This window comes from Acanthisitta chloris, unplaced genomic scaffold (genome assembly GCF_000695815.1).
Source record: "Acanthisitta chloris isolate BGI_N310 unplaced genomic scaffold, ASM69581v1 scaffold9414, whole genome shotgun sequence".
NCBI lineage: Eukaryota > Metazoa > Chordata > Aves > Passeriformes > Acanthisittidae > Acanthisitta > Acanthisitta chloris.
In genome coordinates, this window is record NW_008668736.1 from 134,703 (window position 1) to 159,293 (window position 24,591).

General features: G+C 34.9%; 1 protein-coding gene across 1 annotated transcript in view; it reads right to left on the bottom strand.

The window, feature by feature from the left end:
- The window catches only part of LOC103800661 (regulating synaptic membrane exocytosis protein 2-like), a gene marked incomplete at its 5' end in the record, with an annotated part of 148,444 nt that extends 124,091 nt beyond the window's left edge, over window positions 1-24,353 (bottom strand). Inside the window, 4 exons of the mRNA XM_009073043.1 lie at window positions 12,385-12,538; window positions 13,091-13,262; window positions 15,975-16,105; window positions 24,306-24,353. Coding sequence (XP_009071291.1) covers window positions 12,385-12,538; window positions 13,091-13,262; window positions 15,975-16,105; window positions 24,306-24,353 — 505 coding nt within the window. The remainder of the gene's footprint in view (window positions 1-12,384; window positions 12,539-13,090; window positions 13,263-15,974; window positions 16,106-24,305) is intronic.
- Between the last annotated feature and the right edge of the window lie 238 nt (window positions 24,354-24,591).

Below are 24,591 nucleotides of genomic sequence, written 5' to 3' on the forward strand. Positions count from 1 at the left end.
TGTGTGGTGATATATGTGCCAGTGAGCAAGAAGGATTAGTCTCCATTGTCCTTAGCCACTGATTCAGAACCAGGCCATTAAAGAAGGACAATATTTGTGACCAAACACTAATTAAGAGAGCCCTTCTAGCTGGCTGGGATTTGGCTGGGAGCTGAAAGGCAGAAGCTCCCAAAGGGAGTGCAAATGCAATTCTGGCTTCTGGGAACTCTGATGCTGATCTGGCAGTGGGGCTGTGGCTGCTGTGCAGAGATGCCAATAACATCACTCAGGCTCTGTCGGAGAGAGGATTGTGGAACGGGAAGATGAGGGCAACTGAACAGTTTGCTGAAGCTCATCACGTGGGTGCTTGGAAAGGTTTGTATCATGAAAGACATGAAAAGGCTGCATAAACTATGATTTGAATGGATGACATTTACTCATCTAATTCATTCTTTTGAATGAATCTAATTAATTACAACTGAGGTTACTTTTTATTTATGTTTATGTTTATAGCTAAGCACATCTGCTTTAACATATTTTTAGAATATTATATTCTGTATTCTAGAGGAAAGATTTGTATCTTTGAGGATGAAAACAGCTGTTGTCACACTGTGCTCCTAGACTTCCCAGCTGCATAGCTAAAATTATATGCTGTAGCAGTCACAGGATACATCTGGCTGAAAAGAGAGATTAAGAAGCTTCAACAGAACACAGGTATAAAAGACAGGGTTTTCTCTTTCTCTTTCTTTCCTGTCCCCTCAGGCCACATCCACATATTCCAGAATCTCCCAGTACTTCACCTCCAAATAATCTTCCAGGATTTAGAGACCCTTTCCTCTTTTTAAGTACAGCTCTCTAACTTCACTCCCATCCAAGCTTTAAGGAGACAGGGCATGGGGAAAGTAAACAGGCCAGGACTGAGACCTGCCTGAAAGATGGGAGTAGAGAAAGAGTAAAACCAAGGGAAGAATCAAATTTCAGGGCTTTCTCAAATCATCTTTGTTACTGAAAAGAGGAGAGTCTCTTGTAATACCTGACATCCCTTAAACATTAAAACTGTAGCTGTAAAATGAGATATGAAGCATATTCAGATCAGATTATCTATTCCATCTCGTCAAGCAGAGGCTACTTTGAGCCAACTCTAAGTAACAGACTTAAACCAACTGAAAAATAATCATTTAAGTAATATTTCCCACTTAATTACAAATGTAAATTTAAATGATGGTTGAGAAGTCAGAAGAAATTCAGAGCAGAAATAATTACTTGGTTTTATCTTAGTAAATCAATGTTTTCAGGAAGGATGGAAGAAGGATAGTATGTCAGTTAAATATGTAATGTCAAGAACTACTGCCTGGAATATATAACTTCGGCAAAGGAATCAGATTATGCTTACTTAAAACACCTTCCACTAACTTCAGAAATGGCACAAACTAGAAAGTGCATGGGTCAAAATCTTTTATTGAGCTGAGTATTGGAAATGCCAGTATAATTGCTGGCTGTTTCATTTAATATTTCTCATAATTTTTTCAAGAGTAATTTCATCTGCTGTATATTCATTTTAGATGGCAATTTTCATTTGAACTTATTTACAGTGTAAAATTGAAGATTTAGCCATCAGTCCCACCTTAGCCACATAATTTCAAAATATCACTTCATTATCTATTTTAGCGAATATCATAGAGTGTTTGACATATATAACATAACATATATTAAAATTCAGTAAAAATCTTACGTATGTAACACCCGGGACACTGGGTACATTGAATAAATGCATTGGTGTCAATGGTTTGCAGATAATTAACTTTTTCTTTGATGGATTTTAAACACGAGGAATGGCACTAATTAAGTCTCACTGACATTGCACTGGTATATACCTTATTAATTAACCTTTATTAGAGGTATTATTACCCTTTGGTCTGATAACTGGGTGGTAACAGATGGTAAATATGGACTTTTGAATGCCAGGATTAACAGTCATTACAGTTACAGGCTGAAGGCAAATAGACCAATGCTGTATGATTAGCTACTGTAACTGTCACAAAAAATGCCTTAATTCAGCATAACTCCAACCCCAGTGAAATCAAAAGATATATTCTTATCCACTTTAGCAAGTTTGGCTTAAATAGCCTTAAACTATCAATAAAATCTTTCCAGGGACAGCTTACGTTGGGGACAATGGAAAACTTCCCCATCAGGACTTGACAACCCACAGCATCCTCCTGCTCTTCCACACCCACCTACTCCTTCCCTACAAAGCTGTTCAAGCTACCATGCCCCCCTAGCATGACAACTCTGTGAGAAGATATAACAATGGAACTGAAAGTTTACAGCCAGCATCACATTTCCATCCATAAAATCTGTCCAAATAACTGGAACTCTTCCAAATTAATGAAACAATATGCAAACACAAATATTTTCTTGCAAAGCAACCAAAATCTGTGGAGGGTTTCAAAAGACCTTTCGCCTTCTGCTTGACAACTGAAGTTGGCACAGAGTTTTGCTTCACTCTATTATCAATATACAGAGGATATAATGCAAAATATAATACCTTCTGTGCTTAATAAGTTGCCCAATGATACTGCTGATATAGGCCTCAAGAGAAGACCAACACATGAGGTTCAAAACTATACTGAATCCTATGTCACCAACCAATATAGTTATCAGAGTTGACTAGGACAGGGAATAGAATGAGAAATAAAATTAAGGTGAGTCAGTTTAGATACAGAAGGAAGATTTATGGCTGAGGAATTCTTTGGGTTTCTTGTGAGGGGGAAAAAAATTGAAAAAGAAAGCAGACCAAGCTCCCAAGTTGGGGATCCTGGTCTTTACAATGCAGGAATCTTTTATGAGGTTTTGTGAACTCCTTGAGGGAACAAAGAGTAGTGAAGCATGCTTGTAGTTCCTTCCCTGAAGCTCACAGAAGGCTTTCACAACCATTTAAAGTCACTCAGCACTGCCTGTAATTGTTCTGTGTTCAAAGCTGACATATAAGCAATACCAAAATCAGTCTCATAACTGTCTTAAGAATTTGCCCTCTGATATTCATTCAGCTTGTGCCTGAGGGTTCTTAGTGTGAGCTAATTTATCATGCAGTCCTGCTGTCTCCATATCAATCTCCCACTTTATCCTCCTGCCTATAATAGTGGATTTTTAGAGTTTTTAACCAATTTCATTTACATTGACAGAGGCATATAAATACCAAATTCAATTACTTTCCTACAGATCTTTGAAAATGCTTGCTGGATAGAAGAGAGAGATACAAATCAGAACTCCTTAATTAAAAGAAACATTGCCAATCTAAAATTTGTGTCTAACCCATGTGTGCACAAGTCCATAGATGCCACAGCAAACTTGGTCTCTTCCCATGTGAAGATATCATAAAACACGAGAAGAACGAGGGATTATTTTAGGAGAGAATAAAATAGAAGAAACATGGGAGATTCAAGTCAGATAAAATGGAAACTGTATTTTATTTGTACTATTATCAAGAAAACACTACTCTGTAGAGTTTTTGTTTCTCTCTGCTATGGTATGGATCTATTTTCTGAACAATGTGTGTTTCATTTTTTAAACATAACTGAAAGATAATTAGATTAACCAATTCTCAAAGAGATCCCAATAATTAAAGATGCAGGAACTGCAAAAAAGTCCCACATGAAATGCACTACACAATTTTAGCTTCTAAAAAACTGTACATTATTAATTTACTTATATTTAATTAAGGCAAATTTCTCAGATATAGCAGCTGCATTTCTAATGGGGGATTTAAATCAATATGAAACTGTAAAAATATATATCCATGTAAATACTGATTTTGCCAGAACTTCACTTACCCCATATCTGTATTCTAAAAATACTTACACTAGTTCTCATATAGCTGTAATTTAATAGTGTTCCTTTTAATATAGCTTAAGCAAAATAGCATTTTCCTCACGTAGTTAATAAAGCTCACTAGTTTACCTACCAAAGCTCTACCTAAAATAAAGGCAAGCAAAGCTAGTACTGTGTTACAATAATGCTCCAATATCAATACTGAGATGGTAAGAATAGAGAAAGAAAGTCAACAAAAGACCTATTACTGAAAAGCAGACAAGAGAAGCCAAGGAACTTATAAGCAATTTAGCATCTGCACAAGAGGTAGCGAAAGCACATCAATAAAATATCAAATTAAATTTTGCACGTATATGGAAGCAATAAGCATTGCTGGCATGCTGAAAATTTACCTGAATTATATGAATATAAGCCTTTATCTGGAAAACAAATATTGAAATGAAGTAGTGTCAGGGAAAAAATACATGAACCAATACATGTAACAGGGATGATTAGAACCTTAAACTTCATTATGATTCCTGCCAGAGCTTGAAGAATTTGATATTGTAGGCCACATTCCTTCAAAATAATAACACTTAATCAGCTAAGAGAAATTAAACCACAAAAATGCCAATCACTTCTGGACCAACAGCTATACTCAGTAGTCATAGAGGACTACTAGAGCTATTTCAGTAATTTCCAATTCTGAAATAGGACACTTTTACTGTAAGCACTTAACTTTTTAAGGGCAAAATGTATATTCAACTAGGCACACAATATGAGCTGCTAAACTTAAAGTTATTGCATACTTCTGTTGGCACCTCAGCATAAGCAGAACTTTCCCAAGATGTAGTTATGAATCCTACTTAAAATATAACAGACTCAGAAGTGATGTTCCAGTCAATCTTTTCTCTCCAGCTAGGTCTTGATTTGGTAAATATGTACATACATAAAACCCTTATCCATACTGTTTCTACCATGGAATTTAAGAGTCCTGATGTGAGCTCAATAATTAAATGCTTGCAATATCTGATTTATTGTTTGCATTCCTTAAGTCTGACTGGTTTACGTATTTTAGCTTTCCATACAATCATACCAGTTTTCTAAGTGGGACAAGATAATAGTGTGCAAATATCTGGACAATTATGGAAACATATACTGTTACTTAGCATTTGCAGATTTTGTAAATATGACTTCCATAAGTTAATACAAGAAGCCAGGAAGTCAGAATCACATTAAGAGTATCTTGTCATTAGCAAGACATTATGAATGTTTTGATTCCTTATAGCTGAACAGCTCACAGACACCAGCTCAAGTACTAAAGAGTGACAGTTCGTGAGTAAATGATGCACCTCAGATGATAAGATATGACAGTGTTAGAGGAAAAATGAAAATTTCAATTTCTTGCCAACTGGTGCTGTTAAAGGATTCACTGGATGACTAAGTACCTTCTGGCAAGTCACACTTTTTTTGACTTCCAGGTACTATTTTAATATGTGGATCATATCACTAAATCATCTTCTACTTAAAATTTCTAATTCTCTATATTTTCAAATTTTGTTTCTTGACAAACATAATAAATTTTTATGGCCCAGATCCAGAATTCCACTAGGCAATATAATTTCAAAGTGAATGATAGGGTTTTATTCAGCATCATTTGCAATCTTTTAGATGTAATCTTTATTGTGCAGCCTCTCTAGTATTTGCATTCCTTGGTACTAATCTCTTCTGGTTATGAATTTCACTAAAAGCTGACCCTTCTTTGGGTATGAAATTATGAAAAATGGAGTTTAGAGAATTTTCCTAGTTTAGCCCAACAACATCAGAAAGTTATCAAAAGTTCAAGTGTGGCACCCTCACCTCCTCCCCCCAAAAAAATCAATTAACACAGTCTAGAAATTATTTATACAGTTAAACTTTGGGACTTTCTGAATTTAACTGCTGGAAAGGTCTGTAAAAGGGCAGAGCTTCTTAGAGAGCACAATGATATAAAGTACTGAGATCATAATGGGATTGAGGACTAAGAAATCATGTTTGTTTCTATATAGTTACAGCATAGAAAGGAAAAAGTCAGAATAGTATTAAAATCATCTGAAAACCTCATCACAACCGTTACATTTTTATATGACAGTGAATTATTTTTGAACAATAATAAAAATATGCACAGTACCTTTAGCCTAAAAAGGAAACTACTGTATGGACCTATATCTTTTAGAATATTTTTAAAGGTCATCTGACTTGCAATTTACTGACTGCCTAGCTAGGTTACTTTTCTCTATGCACTGAGTTCTTTGTTGAAAGAACATTGTTTTTCTGTCATTGTTTCATGACAGAAGAGTAGTTTAATAACATGATTCTATCAAGTAACAAGACAAGAACAACATAATAATCAAATTCCCTTAAAATGCTTCAAGTTTTTGCATATTTTTGTAGTTTAATTACAATTTAAAGTTTATTTTAAAATTTTCAAGCAACACAGAATTAATATTTTAAGTAGGTTTCTTTTATTAGAAAAACAAAAATATTTTGATAGTTTAAGGCCTTTTTAAACACCCCTGTATCATGTTAAATACCTTTTCATTAAAGTATTTAATAAACCATAGATGTACAATAAATATAATAAATAAATCATAGGTGTACAAAAGATACAATATTGGTATATATATCTATATTCTGTGAACAAAATATCAATGCATGCAAACAAAGGTAACATGCCCAAGGCCTGTGCTCCATAAAGAAAGAGAAAAATTAAGGAAGAAGCATGAAAGAGAACAGTAAGTGTTATTCTTGCTCTCTAGGGTAAAATTCTTAAAACAAATCAATCATTCATAGTCTGTGCCACTGACCATAAAATGCTCCATATTATAATTTGAAAAACAGTCACTGATGTGTGTTTCCATCACATACAACTCACTTACCTACCAGCAAACAGCATTATTATAATTTCCTCAAGTAAGATTCAGTGATATTTGTTCAAAATTATCATACTGACTTAACATGCACATAACAAACTAAAATGAGATTGCTGAGACAGCAAGAACCTGATTCTGCAGTAAAATGAGACTCCACAGAGCTCCATGGAATCAATAGCTTTCGTTGGAAGATTGGCCATCTTTTCACATGGGCTCAGGTTTCACAGGATAAAGTTTCAGATATATTTGTAATTCTTGTTGAGCTTTAATGATTTTGGTACTACAAACTGTACCTTTTTAAATAATGGAAGAGAGGGCTTGAATTAACAGTCATAACATTCAACTCCTCTTTGATTAGATGGCACAGCCACAGACTATTAACAAAAACAAACCCTCAGCACCCAGCAATGACAAGTCCATCTAAAAGTGTTTTACAAAAATTAATAAACAGTGGGGTTCTTCATTTGTGAATTCAGTTCATCAATTTCATTTTTATAGCCAGATGTAGCAATTTTAATAGTGTCAAAATAAAATAAAGTCTCAGCATTGCCCCAGAAAATACAGTCTGACTGGGGAGCTGAAAAGACGACAAAACTTTTCATGATATTCAAAACACTTTGCTTATGCATTATAGATTTTTTTATTCCCATTTGAATGAATAAATTTAATTTGGAAAACAAATTTTACATATATATATATATATAAAAAATTGTACACTATATGCAGATTTTTATAATATGTGTATATATATATGTATGTATACTAAATTTTTGTTCCCAGTGTTTAAATACTCATTACTGCAATTTCTCTCCCTCTAGATTTTTTTATGTGACCAAAGAGTCATGAAACTCAGGGAATAGAGTAATTGATTAATTTAATTCTGAAAGTAATGAAACTCAAATTCCCTTTAAAAGAAAGCTGCTTCACAGTCTGTTTATTTACATTTACTTTGATCCTGATTGATTTTTCTGATGTTCAGTTCTTGAAAAAATACAATTTTATCCACTATTTTGGACTTCTATATGTTGATTTCCAAATACTACAATTTCTAAAATGTCTTAGACCTTGTTTTCTGCAGAGTTTATCTCCCATAGATTTATTATTTCTCCCCTACTGAGGACGCTCAACATATAAAACTTCACTGTTCTTTTTCAAACCATATTGCGCATTCTCTTGGCAATTAAAAGCTCTCCTTTAACTGCTGTACATATCTATGTTTGCAACAAGAGATCTGAAAATGTCTGGGTTTACTGCTGTATTCACATTTCTTCTCTTGTTTGGGCATTTAGCTGTTACCTACACTGTACACCCACTCTCTGTGGTCTGCAGATCAATAGCTCTGACAGCTTGGTTTTAAAGATGCAAAATCTGACTTGGAAAAGTAGTGGCAATTACTCTTTAATCCTAAGTAATTGGGAAATTCTTAAAACACTTGGAGTAAAAGAAAAACTGCTTCTAACTAAATTCAGAATCGATACAAAACTAGCCCTGGAACAGGTTGCCCAGGGACGTTATGGATGCCCCAACCCTAGCAGTGTTTAAGGGCCAGCTTGGATGGGGCTTTGAGCAACCTGCTCTAGTGAGGAGGTGTCCCTGCCCATGGCAGGGGGGTTGGGACTAGGTGATCTCTAAGGTCCATTCCAACCCCTTAACATTCTATGATACTATGAAAAACAATTGTTTTTAAAAATATGCAATGACCCTGTATTCTTTATCAACTCAACAATACCAGCTCACACTGCACAAATGCTCAAATTACATGGACATAAATGTAAAAGATTGAATAAGAATGTCTCAGATCCAATTTGATGTCTCTCTTTATATTCTACCTGGAGAGGAAGCATGTTTTGATTTGCAACCCCATGATTTAAACCCTGTCCGATTTTTGTATCAGTTCTCAATAAATAGAACTACTAACCATAACTTCCATCCCAGTGATCCTAACAACTACGAATACAACATTCAAACCATATTCAATTGTCTATGTAATCTGTAATATGATCATTATCTAAGGAGAGATGGAAAAATAATGTACCAACAATGGGAATTCCAGAATATTTTTTAAAATTACCTTTAATTTTCTGTTTACAATCTCTTTTCAGAGGCAGTATAAAAAGAACTCCAGTTTATCTGTAATTCTAGTTAATGCTGTCTGGAATTCTTAATGTATGGCTGATTTTATGGTAAATGTTAGAGAAGATGAACTAATTTTTAAAATTCACTTCAAAAGTTTAACACAATAAGTAAAATAGACCTACTCATTACCTCACATTTCACATAAGAAAAACCTTAAAATATACTATTTGGATAAAAACTTGTCAGTTTATGAAAATCTAAAATATAATTAGCTGAAGACCTAGTAAGTCATAATCTTATGTTCTATATTAGTTACAGTTTCTAAGTAGATATCTGTCAAAAAAAAAAAAACACAAAGGAAAAAGTATGGTAATGATCCTTCATCACTAGGATGTTAATGGAATGTATGGATAAGAAGACTGGGTAAGAGAAGGTGGACAGCTGACTTAGATCAGTCTGTACCACAACACACTGCCCACTCAGAGATATTGAGAGATAAATATATGTAGAAACTAAGCTACTGCCTCTGAAAGCTGGTTCCAAGAAAAATGGCATATGGGGCTCTGTGGGAAGCTTGCACTTTGCTACTGGCAATCTGTAAATAGGACTTCACTCTTCAAGACTGACAGTATGCTCTTCTTCAGGAACACTGCAATTCAGTGATATTAAAAGGAGAATAGAAGTAAGTGGTAAGTGTAGGTGGTTCTTTTAAACTACCTTTAGAGAATAACATTTAAGTATTGTCTTCAAATATATGTGTTTATTGCTACTTGGCAATCATGAAGATAAGAAAGCTTAGATGTGTAGATGTGTATTTATACAAACAACAACCAACCTTGTAATTCAAAATATTTGTTTTGTCATTTCTCACACTAACAATTTTTGGGGGCATGCAGTAAAGTATTTCATATTGTACTTACTAATTCTATACATAAAGACATCACAGAAGTGAACAAAAGGTAGGAGGACTGAACTGCTCAGATTTTGCAGTCCCAGAAATTGAAATCAGCCCACTGTATAACAGCCCAGTAAATGTTTTAAGATGTGCTTTGGAAAACAGACAAACTTGCTAGACGTGCATTGTCTTCATTCTGGAGACTTTTTTCATGTTGTCATAATGTGCCACTGGATAACATCATCTCTTTCGTCATAAACCAGAGCGTTATACAAAAACATGTTCAGACAGAGGGAACTAAGATATTAAGTTTAACTTAATATTCATCTGAAACCTCCAGAAGTAGATAAAAACTTCTATATGGTATTGATGAAGTATCAATATTTTACTTGGTGAAGGCAAACAGTCATAAGACATGCTGTCTGCCCTTCACCAGTCCCCTGGTGATGACATTTAGGTTGGGAAGAGCTTTTTGAGACCATCTGGTGCAATGCCTGTTTCAGGCTTGGCCAACTGATACAGCACTGCTTACAGTCCTGTCTAATTGGGTACTGGATCTCTCCAGTTGGATATCCCTCCCCCTCTCAGGACACCAATTTCAGAGGTGCAACAGCAATAAGAAAAAAAATTGCATTTTTTTAATTGCTAAATGGATTCTGCTACTATTGCAGAACTCTGATCAGACGCTAAATTTCCAATTGTATGCTTATTCATTCTGCAAGAAGGAGGGATTTTAATTCCAACAGACCTTGTTCTGTACATTTAAAACTTTAAACTGAAAACTATTTATGACACACAAAGATTCAAGATGTGCAAATATTCCCAGGCCACTAGAGAAAATCCTTCTTTATGGGATCCCAATCTCAGTCCAAAAGCAAATAGCATAATTTATGTAGGAGTATGTGAATTCTCCGGCAATCACAGTGAATGTCCAAACCTGTTTATTCGGTTGAAGTTTTTAGAACCTCAGGCTGTCAAAGTAGTGCTCTGGGAACAGTAAGGTTAAATCATCTTCACTGAAAAACAGAATTTCTATACCAAATCTTCGTGTTTCACCAAACCAGATGTTTTTTAAGTCGTTTCCTCTAGATTTCCAGACAGGCATATCAGACCGCTCAGTTGAGCACATTTTCGGTATCAGTATTTATTAGCATTAGTATATATTAGCATTGATCTTAAAAAACCACCTGACTGGCTTTCAAATTTTGAGTTAATATAATTGAACAGATCTTTAGTAAAGCATTACTAAAATATATTCTAACAAAAAGCAGTTACTGTTTTATTCATTCTTCATGTCAGTTGTTTATTGCACAGACAGGATTAACTATAAAAAAATTGGGGTTTGTGGCAGGGCTGAATATTTCCTGAAAACCATAATTTCACTAACTTCACATAGAAACACATGGTCTGTAAAAGTAATTTTACATGGAAAACTTAACTTCATAAAATGTGTTAAAAGATGGCAGCAACAATAGAAGACAAATAATTTTAAAACTTTACTTGAACAACAGTCATGGCATATAAGAAGACTGAAGAAGACTGAATTGCAGTAGAACTCCTTACCTTTTAACTATCATTTCTTTCCTCGTTTTGTGGACAAGTATAATACAACTTCAAGGCTATTACCTCTGATAATGTGTCTATCTCAGTATATTATGATATGGAGCATTTTAATCCTTCTTGTGCACAGAAACAAAAAAGATCAACGACTTGAAATCCTTATATTAAACAGGCTATTGAATAAAGACTCCACATAGAACAAATGAAATATCCAAGCCTGATTGTGTGACTACACATGCATATGTTTCTGTCAGTTTGTGTGAAACATATGCACACACATACAGTGAGTCAAAGAAACCCCAAATAATTCTTAGAAATCATTTTTGATTTGTTGAGGGTTTTTTTGTGGCATTGTTTTTGTTTCCCAGGGTTTCTTTGGTTGGTGCTGAGGGCTTGGTGGGGGTTTTTTTGGTTGGTTGGTTGGTTGATTTGGTTTGTTGAGGCTTTTTATAGAACTGTCAACTGATATTTTGTGAAGTTAATTCAGCTTTAAATCACTGACAGTTCTGAGCAGTTAAACTATAGAAACAATGAAGTATTAAAGAAACAGATTTTCACTCTTTACTATGTTATTCTTATGTACCTATTTTATTAGCATATTGTATATAATCTCTTTTCAGAATATCTACTGATAACATCAAGCTACTGAGGATCAGTATACCAAACTCTATGAAATAGAATTTTAAGAGAAATTTCATTTGTAAGCAGATAAAATAGTATCAAAACAAGGCTACACACCATGTTATTAATTTAGCTACATATGATGTTATATCTGGATCACTTTAAGAAGTACGAACTAAAGAGAGAGGTCCTGCACATTCACTTTTGAATAAACAATGAAATTATGAATATAATATAGAAGATACGACTTCATGATGAAAACAGCACATTGTAAAAGACCAAGATAATTTACTCAAGCTGAGGATTGGAACCGAGTTTTCTCAGAAGAGAAAGTTGGTGCATTGCACAGTGGTTGATATTGCCATTTGTAGCATGTCAGACTCTTATCAGTAATCACATATTACCTAATTCATAACAGCTACAAACTAACATTAAAATTCTGGCAGCTCTCTATCTGCAAGAATTTAATATACATTATTATACATTCGTTCAAATGAACTACACACAGTGTGCAAAACTACTACAACCTACTTTGTAACCTCCGTGTGGGACTCTCGCCATGGAGTTGTCTTCGTGGCAGATATGGTGAGGGGTGGGGAAGTGGCAATGAAGAGACATCATGTGTTTGAAGTTTGTACCAGTGAGGCTCATCATCTAGTAATGCTGTCTCTAACTCAATAAGAATCTAAAAAAGAAAGAATGGTTAAAAGAAGGAAAGCATTATGTGACAGAATATTTAAAAATAGGTATGCTCGTAATTTTTTTTTCTGTTATTCTCTTATCAAGGACTTTGTCTGAAGTTTTATAAAAATCTTGCATTTAACATGAAAGAAGTTCCTGTGCTTTTTACAACACTAAATATACTGAAAATCTTTCACAAAGCCTTTATTACCTTATGATAGCATTTATAGCATTCAAATATCTTGTAGCAAGCTAGTGAGCGATAGTCCAAAATATTTCTAAAATGCACCTATGGATAATATGGATTTTAATGAACAATTAGAAATTGAGAAACCATGTTCATGTTGTTAATGAAATGGAACAAACAGAAAAAATCTCACATCAGTATTACATGATCAGTGTGAGATTACTATTTACTAATAAGTAAAAGAAGGAAAAATATAACAATTAAAAACAGTTTTCCTTTGAATATTTAAATTTTTTCCCCAAAATACCATATCTATACATGAGTATGTGAGCAACTGTATTCATATAGTAACTACCAATGCTTGTATACCTCTCCTAAAAATTCACTTTCTTCCTCTCGAACTCGTGCTTGGTCCCAAAGAGTGATTTCTAACATTCGTTCTCTAAACTCTCTCCGATGAACTGGAGAATAAATAAATGTCTGATTCCACTTAGGTTCCAATGTTTTCTTTACTGTTTTTGTTCTTCTTTTATTTTTATCACTGAAAAAAACAGTTAAATATTAAAAGTGTTCAAAACACCATAATACTGCAATAAGTACATCATGGAAAATAGGAAGTCTCAAATCAGCAGTTAATTTTGTAGGATCATGGGTACTATAATCAATGTCAGGAATTTTCCTTTATTATAACAAAGTTCAGCACGTATATTGAGGATAATTCATAAGTTCTTATTAAAAACTGAAGTCAGGTGATTTTGAGTTCATGTTCCATTTGCAATTTCAAGTAATTCCCTGAAAACCAGAAATATTTTAATATCTTCGTTGTTGTTTTTTTTCAAAACAGCATTGTGTAAAGCAAAATGTACTTCTGTAAATGGGATTTCCACAAGGCACAGTCTGACAGTAGAACATGCATGCAGACAATATTGGACGTATAAAAAAAAGTGCATTTCAGAAAAACGAGCCAGCTGGTTTATTCAGCTTCCAGTCCTACAGCAGCTGACTTCAACTGCAGAGCAGGAAGGAGCAGCTGGCCTGCACGACAGAATGGGCAGGTAGCTGGGAGCAGTGCAGGGCCTTCTCTGCAGGGTTTCCTAACTAAGGGCACCACAGCTAGGAAACCAGAAGCCCTGAGAATGAGCTACATGTTCTTTTCCAGCAACACCAGAAGGAACAGAGCTCTGAAAACAGCTCCACAAATCCTTTGGTCACTCCAAGGAACCACCCAGGCTGAAGGCGACCTCCATCGCACGGTGAGGTCTCCATGCAAGGCTACCGTGGCAGTGCTGGCTTTGGCTCCAGGGTGTTGTTGAAAGAAATGTGTTTTGCAGAATATTTCTACTTGGAAAAATAATATTTTCCCATGGAAACAATTTTCACTGGAAAACACCCACACTCCTCCTACTGAGAATACTGAGAAGAGTTCTCCTAACAATGCTTAACTTTCAATCTGCTGATTGCTGCATAATGCAGCTCCCATACTAATTTATGGGGACTTTTCAATAGGCAAGGCAGATACAATCCATTTGTTAATACTTGAAACTGTAATATTTGTAAATAAATTGTATTTCTGAACAGTTACTTAGAGGCTGGATCAAAATATTAACTAAGCAATAATATTTTTAGACACACTGTTAAAATTTAATGAAATAATTTCTATTATACTAAAGATTTTTTTAGCCTTGAGAACTGAAATAAGTTACACTGGACAAGCTTTTCCAATTAAATTTCTTTAATCAAAGAGAGTTCAGCATCTTCATCTAATTAAACGCTTGACTTCCTTAAGTGTATTTTACCTCTAGCACGTGGAAATATATTTCCACACCGGAAATATATTGTCGCTTACTTAGCTCTTATATCTTAAGACAGGAAAATGAATTTGCATGTCAGAAAAAACTCCACAATTCTATAAGACTAATTGCTGATCATTCTAGAAAACACATATAATGGATTAAAGTTTTGAATACTTCCCATAAATAGGAAACACCATTATAGCATAATAAAATTAAATGTCTACATATTTTTCAGCTATTACAACTTACATTATGAAACATTCAGAACACTGACAATTTTGGTAGCTTTCCTGATCTTGAAAAAGCATGTATGATAATATAAGCAAACCTAATTCTCAGTTTAGCACAGCTTCAGCAACTCCAAACACACTACAGCAATTTGAATAAACTTGGAATTCTAGACCAACAGTTCAAATATTGGTGACCCCAAGAAAAACCATCCAAAACCTTTTTGTCACCAATGACACAGCAAATTAGTCACAGAAAATATGTCAACATATGATATACAATGAAAGTGGAAATACAGAGTCTTCCAAAATACTGAATAGCTTTAATTCCTGATGAAGTCAAATGGTACTGGATATAGGTTAGCATCTTCCCAATTCAGCTATTTGAAAAAGCAAAGGAAATAAAAATGTAGTTACACCCTATTCTACAGATTCAGCAATCCGCTGATCTATTGAGTCATGTTAAAGCTTTGACTTATTTAGTTGGTATGCTGTAAGCTAAAGGTGTTCCCCTACTGACACAATCTGAGGAAATAGCAACTTAAAAAAATCTACTAGAGAATGCATTATCTCTTTTGCTAAGGGATAAGTTGAAATGGCAGAAAATCACGGACTAGAGAGTGAAGGAGCTGTGCAGGAATAAGGGCCCTACTTTTTAAGGGTTTAATTTTCCCTAGGTGCATATATAATGCCAATCCAGATTAATATGACTCCTGTGCTTTAGGGGAAGGTTTCAAGGTGCATATGGGAAATCTCAACTGAGTCCCCTTCAGCCTCAATTCATACTGTGATAAAAAATCTGTGGGTTTTGGACACAAAACTTGTTCTTGCTTTGTTGTGTAAAGGTGAGGCAAATCAAACTGCAGGACCCATCAGTCCAGAAATCTATGAACCTTAACTAGCATTTTCTTTGCACTAGACAGGAATAACAGTCATAGGAAATAGGTACATTTTAAAACACTAGCAACACTCTTTGCAAGTAACAGATCCCCATGCAAAGACATATGTTTAGCTTTCCTTTTCTATTCAGTATTTTGTAAAATAGCCAGGAAAAACAAGTTTCTGCTTACTGTTTGAAGACACTTTGCTGTTGCATAGCCTGTTCAATACAGAAACTCCAAACTGTAAGATTTTTTTTCCACACAAGTATGACCGATAAACTCAGCTGTGCATGCCACCCGAGTATCAGACTACTTCTTACTCAATTATTCCTTGTCTTTGCGTTCACCCTACCTTCTGTCTGGAAGAAAGTAAATTTTAACGTAAGGATTCCTTGGCCTCCCATCTTCCCTTGAAGGAAGATCCTTTGCTCCCAGTATTGTCACTATTAACTGATGACCAACCTTGTCATACCACAGTTTTATCTGTAATAAGAAAATATTAATTAGTGAAGTCATTTCTACAATGAAGCAGAATATTCATACTTTAAAATAATTTTGCTCATAAGCTTCTATTTATATTGGTTACTTAAACAAAAATATTATGTCCTACTTTGTATTTATAAGAAAGCATAAAATTAATATTACTACTAGCTTCAGTATGTACCAGGATTTACCCTTTTTTTAAACCCCTGCACAATAAATAGATTATTTCACACTAAATGTTTTTCACATGGTGCTCGGGTTACGATTATTCTCTCTTGTATTATATTACTTGCATTACTAACATATGGTATTCATATATATATACATTTCTGAAGAATTTATGCACAATAAATTAATTAATTTTTCAGGTCCTGTTGTGCTGGAAAGACTACAGGATAAGACCATAAATATTTCATATCACTAAATGTTTCTCAAGATGCAGAGACTCATGCTGAAATCATATAAGCACTACAGAAATTTTAAGAGAGGGAGGCTCAGTAGTCCACAGTCCAACTCAGCAGCAAGGTAAAATCTACTATTAGTCACCTATACAAATTATTATTAATCAGTCTTAGGCTTGATCTGCTATTCTTTTTCCCTCCAGCCGTTAGAAGCTGCTATTTAGCTAATTCAATTTGAATTCTATGGCTGCAAACACATTATTCAAGGAAAGGATATACCTACTTCAGAGCAGTCACTGCAGAAGGGGAAAATGGTGCAGTTAGAACAAAAAAAAGGAAAAAAGGCCTTTCAAATAGCCAGGAAGCCATTACATGATGGTACCACTTCAGTATCATTAACTACAGCTTCCAGAGGAGGATCTCTTCATGGGGACTTTGCCTGAGACAGGGGACAAACTAGGACATTTAAAGTAAACACTGACCCTGCCTGAACTTAAGGGAAACAACGAGGATAATGCCCAACTGCACACCTAACCAAGCAATACATTTAGGCATGAAGATACCCTGCCTAAGGTAGACATGACCAGAGGAAGGTGTACTTTCTGTGTAGACCATCCCACATAATTTCAGCGACAGGGTTTCCATCTGCTGTCATAGCTCCTAATCTTCAGCATTTCAGTCTCTTAAAGAAAGGTCTTGATGTAATTCCCAAGACTTTTAACCCGCAAACAAGGGGCTGATTTATCTCTCTGCCATTCCTAATACTTCTCTAAGTGAGATTACACTAACACACGTCAACTGAATCATTAGTGGCAGTGTACTTCTTCCATCTCCACTACTTCAGATCTTGCAATTCCTGTAGTCATCAACCAAAAGTATTTGAATGGATATTAAAAGTGGAGATATCTGTATTCTATTATCATGTAATTTGCCCTACTACAGACTTTATAGGTTTTGGGTACCAACAGTTAAAGGGCTCTGTGTTTACTAGAGCAGAAAACTGTGAGAAATTATCAATAGGTGAGATTTAAGAGAGTTTTAGATGCTGTTCCTACCTTCCTGCAGAAGCAGGGGCTTTGACAGTATTTTTTCTAAACTGATAATTATCTGGGCTTCTAGGTATCTCCATCCAGCTACAGATAAAAAGCAGAGATTTTTGTACCAACAGTATCAATACAAAGCAAAGATTTAATGACCTCTGAAGTGCAAGTCAACTTAGATGTTCTCTGACACTAAATGTATCCACCCACAGGCTTCCTTGGGAGTCCTTAGGCAAAAAACAGACTTAGCTAGTCCCACATCCCAAGGGAAGTAGCACTGAAGACAAGCTTCTTCATTTGCTTCTTGAGAAAAAATTATGCTTGCTTAAGCAGAATGCAATATATTTGTGATTCAGACACTATCACAAACTGTGACTGAGGGATGTGAAATAATCTAGACTTGGGTGCCACAAATATAACTAAAATTATGTGTTCAGATTCAAGCTAAATATTTTTTCACTATATTTGTTTCAGACTGAATTTTTGCATGAAATCTTCAGTCAAAATATTTAGAGAATTACTCTAAGCAGAAACTGAAATCATCTGACACCATTTCTTTGAGATGCTCTAACAACTGTATTTTGGAACAAAAGCTCAAAATTTGCATTGACTTATACCTTCAACTTTCTCTTGATGTTCAGGGGAAAAAATTGAAACAATTGTACATAATGGGCATATTTTCCCTGCAATTTCTTTTAATCTTGTTGTTACAGGATAAGTCAGGAGTCAGAATTATGACCAGAAGGCTCTCTCTCTCCTGTGTTCATGCTGCTAGCACTCCAATACATAGCACAAGCACTTGTAACCCAAGTAGTTCTTTGACTGGGATGCAAGGAGAGGAAAGGAAGAAACTGAGTGAGAGAATGGTCAAAGAACCCCATAGAGGGGGGATGGAATTGCATTCTCACAGGATTAGAAGAAGGAAAAAAGGGAAAATCAAAAACAGCTTTATAATTACCGAGAAAGCAAAATATACAGGATGCTTCTTGGTGAAACACAGGAAGAATGGAGCCACTATTATCAGGGACCAGAGAACAACAGAGGGGATAAAATAGACTGAATGAGAGAAATGGTATGAAGTGACAAAAGAACCAGTCATGCTGTAACTGGCACAAAATATGTTGCACAGAGAGACTGAAAGAAATTCTGACAAGAATTCAAGGCAGAAAACTAGAAAGGAAAATGAAAAGCAAGGAGTTAGATTAGCATACTGAACATGGAAGGTGAGTTTGGGACTAGGACTGATCTAATTCTGACTCTTCTGTGCATAAGCAGTATGACAATATTTGGACAGGACGATGTTTTCCTATAGGAACATCTTTTCAATTCACAAGGAGAGAAAGGACAGCCATTTATCACAGTCATGTAAGTCCAAGAGGACTGGATTCCAATCCTTCCTCTTTTCCAGAGCTCTTGTGTATCAAGGGGTTCATCCCTTAAAACATTTTGAAAGGCATTTACAAATTGCATGCCCTTTGCTGTCTGGGACCCTGGCATGAAATCCTGGAGCCTGATTTGTGTGCTAAGTAAAGCAAAGGAATTAATGTCTGAGATGTGTATTATGCTTGGATAGAACCTGGTAGTCTCAGAATCTGTAAATGTAGAATAATCCTACCGCACCTCATAGAATACTATATATGTTTCATGTTGTGAAATAAACGTGGGATAGCATACGTGTAACAGGAAAGTTAATGAGGGAATTATTTTTTCTTCTTTTATAGCTTTGTTGAGTTGCATGCAGAAAATATTTCTAACACAAAAAAGTGAAGAACATTGAATTATTCAATCCATAGGGCGAAAGTCCCACAAAAATGTACAGGTGTGATGGTCAGCACTGAAAATCTTCAGCAGCTGACTAACAGCACAGAATCCACAAAAACTCAATTCAGCAGTTTTTTACACATGTACTTTTAAAAGCTTAAAACATCTAAGAAACTGCAGCAAAGCAATCCTGATCTAAATGAAGGAAAGGGAAAGCTAACTTACCACACAAAATGCACCGCAGAAAAAATTAGTTTGGCTGATGCTAATGTGGAGACTAATACCTGTAGAAAAAATTTCTTGAAGAGGACTTTGTCTGCCTAGATTATTTAGGATGTAGGTACCTAAAATTCACTTAGAAAGTGATCTAACCTGAATGTTTTCTGAAGATCTTCCCACTTAGCACTGAAGTCCTGGAAACTGATTTGTCACACACACACTCATACTTTCCTTCCCAAGGAAGCCAGATGAGTACCTCATTCTTTACTAAGCTTCTGTTGCCTGCATTCAGGCAACCAGGCATCTAAATTCAATGCATCCTGAAACTGTGAGATAGTCTGTTATTCACAGAGTGATGCATCTGCTGCACTGCTTGAGACAGGTTTCCAGGCAACTGGAACTGCCACACAGTGCAGGAAACAAGAACTCTTCTGCAGTCAGATGACTGGGGGAAACAGAGATGAGGGTCTGGTCCTAGTTTCATAGGATTTTTTCTGGTTTTCAACCAATAGAGGCCTAATACAAGGAAAATACTAATTCTGAGTGGCAGGTCTGGAACCTGCTATGCTAAAATTAAGGTTTGTTTAACACCACACTTATATTCCCAGCCAAACAGTATCTCAGCTTCAGATGAGACTTCACACTCCAAAGAAGAAATGGATGTGGAATAGCTTGATGATAGAGGCACTTTTCTGAGAGACAGGTTCAATCTCTTCAGTCTAAACAGTATTTAAACAGCAGATGTCCTGTTTCTGGAGTGAGCTTCCTACACATAAAACAATATATAAAAGCTGACTGCTGGTGTTGCATTCTGAGAAGTGAGGATGCAGGTACCTATATACCTAGTATTCCTGTTTCACAGACTGCAAAAGGTTGGTCTTCTGTAGCCCCAGAAGAAGATGCCTCCCACTGGAGAATCAACTCACCCTACAAAGTAGCCTAATACAGAGTTATTCAACTATTCTATTCTAACAAATAGAGTTAATGGGGTTAGGTGTCTTTTATTTGGGTTGGATCACTCACAGAAGATACTGAGGTACTTAGATCTTTCCTTCAATTGTACAAGTCAAAATTCCTTCTCAAGGAACCTCAGACTTCTTTGAAGCTAGCATAAGTTGTATAAATTGAGGACAGAAATTCAGTTTACCAGATTTCATCTTTTTTCTTTTAGCTCTCATCTTCACTTAACATTTTGGAGAACTGATTGAAGTAAGAGTTCTAGAAAATAAGTAATCTAGAAAAGAAACTAATACATACGCATAAGGGAATCCATTAAGAAAATCTAGATTATATTATTGTTGTCAGTTCCTATATTCCTGTTTACTTAACTACACAATTCTAATGTGGATTTGCGTACAGCACATATAGGCATAACATATCTGAAGTGATAATGTTAAATTTAAAAACAGAGAATATTTGAAGTTTAAAATTCTATGCTACATTTTTTTCCTTATTTGTTATATAAGGATTGCTTCACGAATCTCATGAAAAAGAGATTAAACTTGTGCCATTGGGAGAGACTGTCTGCCCTGCAGCTTGATTTTTACCACCACAGCCTACTCAAACATTACTGGGTTTGAGAGACAGCTGGCCAGGCATTTTTGTTCTTCTGTTGCTCATTATAATTTTTCATGTAACCTACATAGCTGTTTATTAGTATAATATTTAGAAACTGAAATACTACTTTTCTTTCTTACATTATTCGGAAACAAGAGCTATAGCAGCAGGCTCTTTCATTGAAAAAAAATTTTTAAAATCTCAGTTTATTTTTAAAAATGCTTACAGCAATTGTTTTATTGGACTTAATCCTATGCAGATGCAGAAACTGCCCTGAGGTTGTAAAGTCTTCGGCATAGCTAAGGCAAGCTCTGGATGTTGTTAAACATACCTCTAATAAATCCTGACTACTGAGGGTTGCTAAATCAAGCTATTATTGCTGTCTGCTTCAGCTGCTTTTTGATGTGCTGGAAGAAGTACAAGAAAAGGCTGTCAAATGGAAAAGCATGACGGATATAAAGGCCAGAAAATTATGGAAGTATTTAGGCTGCCCTAATCTAGATTTCTTTTTAAAATTTATTTTTTAGTGGCTTAATCTTGCATATATTTTTATACAGGATCAAATATACTGATGTTCTGTATTGAAGCAAAAAGGATGCCTGAAATTTTTGAAGTTAGAAAAAACCCAGTAGTTTCATGGCAACTCTAGATCAAAAGGAGGCTCCACCAGGTAAATGAGATATTGTAAGGAAAACATAAATTTAAGAACAGATTGTTCCCTACAAAGATATCATGAAGCATCATTCTGCAAGTTAGAAAACTGCTTGTAAGCTAAACTGGATCTAAAAGTTCAGGAAATAAATACGCACTTTTCAAAGTATGCAAAATTAGTAATAGCTCAGAAGGGTGTATGATAGGAATAAAAAGGAATTGAGTGTTTTCCTTCACAATAAAATAACGATGTTTCTATGAAATCATCCAACGATATAAGATCTAGAAAATGAATGGAATGACATGGAGAGAAGTATGGAAGAGGAACTTTTGCCAGAAAGGATTGGTTTCAGACTAACAAGTAAAGAGGACGCAAGCAAGAATAAAGATGAGCATTTCCTGTTCAAAGCGATGAAATAAATAGGTATAAACAGAATGTGTGGAGATTCTCAGTTTTGTAAAGACTTCTACAGACACAGCTATATCACAACCCACAATGAAATGTATACTTCCTGACAACCGTAAACAGCAGCTCAGAGCTCTGAGTTAGTGAATTTGTCATGCCAAAAAGTAACCAGAGTTCTGCACTGCTGTTGGACTGCTTCTAATATCCTTGTTTAAAGACCACTGGAGAATTCCTCTTCTTCTCTGCAGCCTGCATGGTAAATATATCTTACATTAATCCATTTTCAACTATCTACCACCCCTAGTAAAAGTGGGCAGATGGATGACTTTTTGTTTCAGTCTAGTTATAAAGACATTGCTAAGGTCATAAGTTTGAGTTCTACAGGAACGCTTGTCACAAGCATTATATTTAGCTTAGACTGTTACCAAGCTCTGCAAAAAAACCCTGAGAAACTGTTAGGGAAGTCCACAAGGACTCCACAAGCATTGTGTAGAAACAAAACTGGGGCCAAAGACAATTCATATCTACAATAGCAAAAATTATCCAGCCAGAGGTGAAAAAATATGCCTCATACACTGTCACCTCTCGCTGAATATTCTCTATCAAACATCACGCTTCTTTTATTTTCTCATAGGACTACCATAACCTTTTGAGCAAGGTAATTTCTTTTTCATTAGAGGATCTTAGTCTAAGTAGAATGGACGATTTTTATGTCTATTTCTTTATTTTATATAATGTAATTAAAATAAGGAACTACTACATGTTATTTCTACATTACAGTATTTCATGGAACATGCAGGTTTCAGGCACATATTTCCTTTTTAAATTCAACAATCAACTGTCATATCATTTCTTAATTTATTTAGCATATATCTAAAAGGAAAAGAGATACTACAAGACTACTTGTGTCATATACAATATTTACTTCTATGAACTATTTAACAACTTGTGATTGTACCCTTCTGATTTCGTTATCATGAGCAGAATCTAACTTTCGCAATCATGCTAAAGGATGCCTTAAATTTTTCATAAAAAGCCACTTTATATCAATAGCACATAATAATATATTAACCTTGAACAATACTATCAAGATGACACTTTTTAAATCTTTTTTTCCTTAGATTTTTAATTATAAAGTTATATTTAAGCATTTGTAAAGACTACTTCTGGTAAATAATATGTTATGAAAAAATTTTACTTTATCAAATATGTCTTATTTACAGTCTTATATAAAATTCGTTTATATCTATATATCTATATATGATTTCCCTGCTATTCCAATATGAATTTTATTCAGCTCATTCTGGTCATTTAGATCATCCTTTACATCTCTTCTTGAGCAACTGATCAAACAGGACAAACATTTATACAGCTCCTACATAAATGCTTTACATCTCCATAAAGATACTTTTCAGAAAAGCAGATAATATTCTATATACAAAAACCGGAAAAACATGCAGCAAAGCAAGATAAGCATTGTAACATATTAGTAAAACCTACTTTTGCATTAATCTATAGTACCTTAGGAGCTTCCTAATGAAAAAAAAGGCAAATAACTTGTACCTAAATAGAATATCAAAGCTAAATAAATTCAGTAACACGATGGAAGAATTATTTTTTTGTTCAAGTTGAGTTTGGTTACTTTGATGTACTTTAAAATGCAAGATCCAAGTTTCATACACAAGAAATTTGTTTCTTTGAACAAGGTACAAATTGTTTGCCTGTCTTCTACTCAAGGCGCTACTATTACGTGGAAAATGCAAAAAAGTATGTGTTAAGTAATGATAATGAATGATTTAAAGAGACATTCATCTTTATATAATGACCTCAAGCACAGATTTATTTACTTCTTGAACAGTACACACGTTTTGTATGAGGGATGCACAGCCATCATCACTACTGAAACCTGTATGAGTTTAATATCAGGCAGACAGCAAACAAAAACTAGTTGTCTCTTTAAATTTCAATTTAATATTTTAAACCCCATGCAGAATTTTACAAGCTGCTCACAAGATGACATGAAAGTTGTTAATATGGTTTAAAGCAACGCACTCAAAATATGGGAAAACGGACTATAATGTAACGTTTTCCTACTATGCATTTTCCATTACAAACAAAAGAAAAACCCACAACTTTAGTTTCTGTCAGGCAGACGAAGTCTTTACCTGAACCCTAGGAACAAAAGGCGTTGTTCTTCTACTAAGGCTTTGGCTCTGGTAAGCAAAATTAAAGAAAAAGCAATAAAACAAAACCAAAAAGGACAACACGCTGGAAACTAAAAGACCAAAAGTAAAAACAAAGACACACAACTATTACTTTAAACAGAGCTTTACAGCAACAACGTATTTATCTAACACAAAATATCTTAATGCAATACATAAATTAAATACTCAAATCTGTTACCAAATCATATCAAAACCCTGTGGTGGAAATTCTTGCCTTAGGGAAATC